The sequence below is a fragment of the Emiliania huxleyi genome, assembly GCF_000372725.1.
Source record: "Emiliania huxleyi CCMP1516 chromosome Unknown EMIHUscaffold_13, whole genome shotgun sequence".
Classification (NCBI taxonomy): Eukaryota; Haptophyta; order Isochrysidales; family Noelaerhabdaceae; genus Emiliania; species Emiliania huxleyi.
Window position 1 is genome coordinate 575,908 of NW_005201287.1, and position 6,439 is coordinate 582,346.

Consider the following 6,439-nt stretch of genomic DNA (forward strand, 5'->3'; position numbering starts at 1 on the left):
GAGCTCGTCGTGGCAACCTGCACACCAGCGCTGGCCGGCGCGATGAGCGTCGTGCCACCTGACCCGACACGGGTCGCAGGCGTCGTACCGAGCGCGTCGAGACCGTGTCCTGATGTGATCTGCACGGGTGAGTCACGTCGGCGTCAAAGGAGCGACGTGCGACCTGTCAGAGCTTGATCTCCAATCTCAGCTGCCTCTGTGCGTCCTGGGGAGGGACAAAATTGTCGCCGCCGGAGACGACTCGACGCCGCTGAGATTGGAGATCAAGCTCTGACAGGTCGCACGTCGCTCCTTTGACGCCGACGTGACTCACCCGTGCAGATCACATCAGGACACGGTCTCGACGCGCTCGGTACGACGCCTGCGACCCGTCTCGGGTCAGGTGGCACGACGCTCATCGCGCCTACCAGCGCTGCCGTACAGGTTGCCACGACGAGGTCGAGCACGCTTCTATACGCTCGCCGAGCCTTCCTTTCCATCCCATTAGGCAGCCTGGGAACGGTGGCGGTCAGAGGCAAAGCCTACGAGGGGTGGTGGAACCACATGTCACGGCTACTGCCGGCTCGACCCCACGATAGCCTCCGAAGGCTGACTTTGCGGCACCATCATCGGACGATGTCGACGAGTTGGGTCGCTGTCGCGGTAGCCAGATGACCTCTCTTTCTAGGAGCATCGGCCATGGCCGCAGGGAGCGCGGGGGAGGGCGCTGGAAGCAACACGGAGCTCCGTTGGAGACGTTTTCAAGATTAGCGTGTCAGAGCCGTGAAATGGCACTAGCCCCTGGGGCTCGCACCTCAACCTCTCACAGACCAGCGCACAGCGCCATAGGACGTTATTTTCTTCTCATAACAAGGCTGTGAACTCACAGGCCTTCTAGGCACAAGAGGGTGACCTCGCAGACAGACAGTGAGGGTGTGAGAGGCGGACCTAAGGAGCGGGTGTATCATGCGATGATGAGTCGGACACGGACTCGATAACGTAGTGTATACGCGTTGTGTTGTGTGGCTCTACTTGTGCAGCACACAGATGTGCGACATGTGCAGAGCTCAGAGGACAAGCTGGCCCCGCTCTCTCTCTGCCCTCTCTCATCGCATACCGCCTCACCTCTCGCCCTTCTCGCGGACACTCGGCCAGGACATCGGGTCGCACCAGCTGCGGCCGGGCAGCATGATGTGCCAGTAAAACCACGGCAGCGCGTGCCGCTTGAACGCCCACGCGAGCCGGGACGGCGCGGTGTTCTTGATCAGCCAGCCCGGGAAGCTGGGCATCAGCTGCCCCCCCCACCCAAACTCGGCCAGAACAACCTTGCCCTTCTCGACCGTCAGCGGGCAAGCGCCGTACCCGTCGTAGACCGCCTCTGTCGGCCTGGCCGCCGCCGGCGCCAGGTCCTGCAGCAAGTTGTGCACGACGACCGGCGCCTGCTTGCGCGCAGCGGCCATGGTTTTGGCGTTCGGCGCGGAGACGCAATCGCCGGCGGCAAAGACGTTTTCAAAGTCGACGTGGCGCAGCGTGTCGTGCTCGACGGCGACGAACCCCGTGGCGTCGGCCAGCGGCGATTCGCGCACGCACCGCGGCGCACGCATCGGAGGCACCACGTGCAGCATCTCGAACTCCTATGCCCGACGCTTCATCTGATCACTAACCAGTCCCGAGCCACCGCGCGAAGCGCCTCTCGAACTCCTTCTCGACGAGCTGGCCGTCGGCGGTCTGGAACTTCGCGCGCCTCGCTTGCCCATCCACCGCCACGAGGGTGTGGCCATAGCACTCGGTGGCGCCGTACCGGTCCATGTAGCCCTGCAGCGTCGGCACAAACTCCTTGACGCCAAAGAGCGCCGGCCCAGCCGAGCAGAAGGTCAGGTCGACCGCCGCGCCGGCGCTCTCCCAGGCGTGCGCAGACAGGTAGAGCGCCTTTTGCGGCGCGCCGGCGCACTTGATTGGCATCGGAGGCTGCGTGAAGATCGCGCGCGGCCGTCGCCCTCCGGCAGTCGCCTGGACGAGGCGCGGCCGAGGTGCGGCCGAGGTGTGGCCGAGGTGCGGCCGAGGCGCGGCCGAGGTGTGGCCGAGGTGCGGCCGAGGTGCAGCCGAGGTGCAGCCGAGGTGCAGCCGAGGTGCGGTGCGGCCGAGGTGTGGCCGAGGCGCACCGACAGCTGCTCCACCAGCTCCGCCGTGTACTGACAGGAGCTGAAGTCGTAGTTTGACGTCACGCCATTCCGGCCGAGGGTAGGCTCGAGCCCTTCGATGGCGCCCCAGTCGAGCTCCAGCCCGGGGGCCACCACGAGTCGCTTATACCGAAGAGCGCTCGACTTGCCCTCTTCCTCTCGCAGCCGGAGCTCGTTCTTTTCCGGCACAAACTCGAGCGCTTCCTTTTGGATCCACTCGACCTGCTCGGGAATCAAGCTCGCCATGTCTGCCCGAGTCTGGGCCGCGTCGAAAGCGCGCCCTCCCACCAGCGTCCAAGCCGGCTGGTAGTAGTGGGTGCCCGAGGGCTCGATTAGCCCAATGCGCAGATCCGGTGCCTTCTTCCGCAGCAAAGCACAGATAGAGAGGCCAGCAGCCCCGCCACCGACGACAGCGACATCGTAAATTGGCGCAGCCGACGTGCTGACCGACCGCCGCGCCGAGTGACAGGCCAGCGAGGTGAGCGGGCGCCGAGCGGCGCGACAGGCCAGGGAGTTGAGCGGGCGCCGAGGGGCGCGACAGGCCAGGGAGGCCAGAGCTGCCCCCATAGGGGGGCTTGCCAACAGCAGCCGGCAGTTGGGGAAACCCAGACGGGCCCCCTCCCCCCCCCCCCCCGAGCAGCGGCGTTTGGAAGAATTTTAAATGCAACTGCTCCAAGTGCAACTCCTGGATGTGTCTGTTTTCTTTCTTTCTTTTTACTCCTGGATGTGAGGTTAATGACTGCACTCCAAGTGCTCCAAGTGCTCCTTCGCACGACACTGGGCACGGGACTGGCGCGCACTGGCACTAGCACAGGTACACCACGCTCCACGGGAGCCGTCCTGCGTTTGGGAAGAAAGCGATTAGTCCGCTTGGGATGTGAAACACTCTGTGCCGCCTCCCAAGCCAATAGTGTCTCAGGGTCTCTGCCTGACACACATTCCTGCATGCACAGTCACAAACGGTGTAGAGGGACTCATGTCGTGCCACAGGGGCCGGATGGGTAGCAATGTTCGCATCTTCGGACGCATCCGAGCGGGCGGTCCCGAGCGGTCCCGCGAGCGGTCCCGAGCGGTCCCGAGCGGTCCCGAGCGGTCCCGAGCGGATCCGAGTGGCCCCAGAGCACCCCAGAGCACCCCAGTGCCCAGAGCCTACCTGAGAGCCCACGACCGTGGCGAGGAGCCTGTTTCTTGTAATGATTAACATCCTTGTTCTTCACATAAAACTACATACAACAAACGTGCGTGTCCACAACTACACTCCAAGTGCTCCAAGTCCAGTCCGGGGCCCGACTGTTCTTCATTCACCTCATTAAGTGCAGGCGCAAGAGCTGCAGCCGCAGCATCTCCACTGCGCAGCGCGGGCAGAACGCGCTCGCAGAGCGCGATCGTGATCACCGAAATTCTTTCGCACGTGTGCACACAAACAAACACAGAGTCGTTTGGTATGGCTAAGATCTCTCAATCTCTCTCTCTCTCTCTCTCTCTCTCTCTCTCTCTCTCTCTCTCTCTCTCTCTCTCTCTCTCTCTCTCTCTCTCTCTCTCTCTCTCTCTCTCTCTCTCTCTCTCTCTCTCTCTCTCTCTCTCTCTCTCTCTCTCTCTCTCTCTCTCTCTCTCTCTCTCTCTCTCTCTCTCTCTCTCTCTTCACACAAGAAAAGAAATTTCCCCCGAACCGCGTCGAACCCATCCAGCGGGCTCTCTCGGCTACGTAACACCGGAAAATAAGTTCCACGGGCTAGGGGGCACAAGCTCGTCAGCTGTCATGATGTACCCGAAGGGAACCCCAGCGCCAACACCGACGTGGAGTACAAGTGCTCGAAACGAGAGTGGATCTGAGCAACGACATGACTTGGCGGCAAATGATCCGAGTCGGAGTCAGAAGAGTGGTCCTTGCGGGCTTGCGCAAGGCTCGATAAACCAAAATACGATGAGGAGAGGGCGGAGATACGCTGAGAGGCGAGAGAAGCCGCGAGAGCAAGGGATCGACAGCGGCGGCGCAAAACGAGGCCGAGGAGAGCGCGATGAGTCAGAGGCATGGTCAGAGGATGAAACAGCAGGAGAGAGACGACGAGAGTGGGAAGAACGCGAGGTGGCATGAAGGTCGCTGCGAGAATCGGCGAGGGACTGCAAAAAGAGAGATAGAAAGAGGCAGATGCCCAAGGATGGGCGACGGCTAGCACCACACTCCTCTTAAAATCCCTGTGGGTGGCGGCGTGTGCCTTCCTCTCATCCCTCCCTTGCGCGGTGCGGTTATTTCTTTCTTTCCCCACCTGCACGAGCAGGATTTTGGAAGGACGATCAGGGGACTGGGTTGGACAAATTCTTTTTCCAGAGCGTCTCACCTTGTCAGGACCTCCGTCTACATCGAGCGTCGACCTTTGCCGCCGAAGCCACAAAGCTCAACGGCCGCCCGCCGCCGCCTCCGCCACACTCGATGACCCTCCGCCGCAGGATGTCCAGAGGCCGCAGCGCAGAACGCCGCATGTCGACTGCCAAGAAGGACGCCGCGCTCACGGTGCTGACAGTTGCTTGCGGGTACGACGACTCTCTCCGCGCCTGGGTGGCCCAGCGCATTCGCGCGTACGCCGCTCGCCACGACTATACCGCGCAGGTCTTCCTGCGGGCGTGGGACGAGCGCTGCGACTCCTCCTCCTGGGAGAAGCTCAACCGTACGCGCGCGGCGCTGCGAGGCGGCGCGCCGTACGTGCTGACGGTGGACGCGGACGCGGTGATCCTGCCGACCGCGGGCAGCCTGAGAGATCAGTGCGCGGCGCTCGACGCGGCCGGCAAGACGTGGGCCATGTCGGACGACGAGAACGGGCCCAACGGCGGCGTGGTGCTGTACAAGAACGACGCGCGCACGCTTGCGATGCTCGACGAGATGGCGGCGCAGGAGCAGGCGCTGCGGTCGGCCTGGCTGGCGCCCTTCCACTGGGAGCAGCGCGCCTTCATGTACGCCATCGGCTCGTCGCACTGGGCGCTCAAGAACCGGCTGCAAGGATGGCTCTCGCTCCCTTCCTCGCCAAACAGCGCCGCCTACGCCGCTACAAAGGGCGCGCTCGACCCGCAGTGGAACACGCGGCTCGACGACGCCTCGCCGCGCCGGTCGATCGTCCACCTCGCCGGCGGCCCGCGCGCAAAGGCGACCAAGCCGGCGATGATGCGAGCGCTGCTGCGGCTGGGCGCCACCAACGCGGGGGTACCGCGCGCACCGCTCCCCCCGCCCGGCACTGTCGCGACAGCCTCTGCTTCTGACCCCGCAGCTGCTCTCTTCCAGGTCGTGCACCGCTTCACTCCCGGCACTGTCGCGACCCGCGGCATCGTGGCGGAGGCGAGGGGCGCGTGGGCGGGGCAGGGCTTCCGGCTGGATGAGGTGAGCGAGATAGAGCCGAGATAGAGCTGAAGATTCGCCGAGGTGTATAGACGAGAGAGATAGCCGGGGCCGACACCATGGCCTCCGGCGCTCGGTGGGGTGAGAGGTGGCCGCGCTCTCGGTGCGAGGTGTGTCACGTAGTAGAGCACCGAGAGAAGGTGTGTCACGGAGAAGGTGTGTCACGTAGTAGAGCAGGAGAGGCGACGAGAGAGTAAGGCATCCTCGACGCGCGGCACATAGGTGACCGACCGGTCGGTGGCGCTCGGCCAGGTGGGGCGGCTGGCACACGGCGTGTGCGGCCTCCCTCCCCAGGTCGGCCGCCGCTACCTGCGCGCGTACACCCACCCGAACACCTCCTTCGTGCAGCGGGCGGACATGTGGCGGTACGCGCGGCTGCTCACGCAGGGGGGGGTGTACGCGGACGGCGACGCGTCGCCGACGCCGGCCTTCCTCGGCGAGTACGCGCGCCACATCTCCGAGGGAGGCGAGATCTGGACGAGAGAGAGAGCCGTCATAGAGCCGAGAGAGCGCGCGAGAGCCGAGATGAGCAGAGAGAGAGCAGAGAGAGTGCACAGATATCTAGCTTCACATCTCGCGAGGGCGGCGGCGAGGGGCTCTGGGACGGTTGCTGTGGGACCGCTGTGTTCCTAAGAGCCACGCGCCAAGTCTCTCTCCCAACTTGGTCCCTAGGCGAGGGGCTGCTCTTCTGGGAGACGCCGATCTCGGGCGAGTGGCGCTACCCGTGGGTGAAGATCGGCGCTCTCACCGGCATCTCCCAGTACGCGCGCATCCCGGAGATGGCGCAGTTTGTGATGGCGAGTGGGCGCCCGTGCGCGCCGTGGCTCAAGGCGCGCTCCTTCGTTTGGACAGTCAACTCAGTCTCCCAGTCGCCCTCACCCCCCGCGCCCTC

General features: G+C 64.2%; 1 protein-coding gene across 1 annotated transcript; it reads right to left on the minus strand.

Annotated features, from left to right (window-relative positions):
• Positions 1–1,100: 1,100 nt before the first annotated feature.
• Positions 1,101–2,726, minus strand: EMIHUDRAFT_62920 (sulfide quinone reductase-like protein; the record flags this gene model as incomplete). The annotated part of the gene is made up of 3 exons (XM_005789183.1): positions 1,101–1,613; positions 1,690–1,989; positions 2,142–2,726. 3 exons carry the CDS (start codon positions 2,724–2,726, stop codon positions 1,101–1,103), a joined length of 1,398 nt encoding a protein of 465 aa, XP_005789240.1.
• Between the last annotated feature and the right edge of the window lie 3,713 nt (positions 2,727–6,439).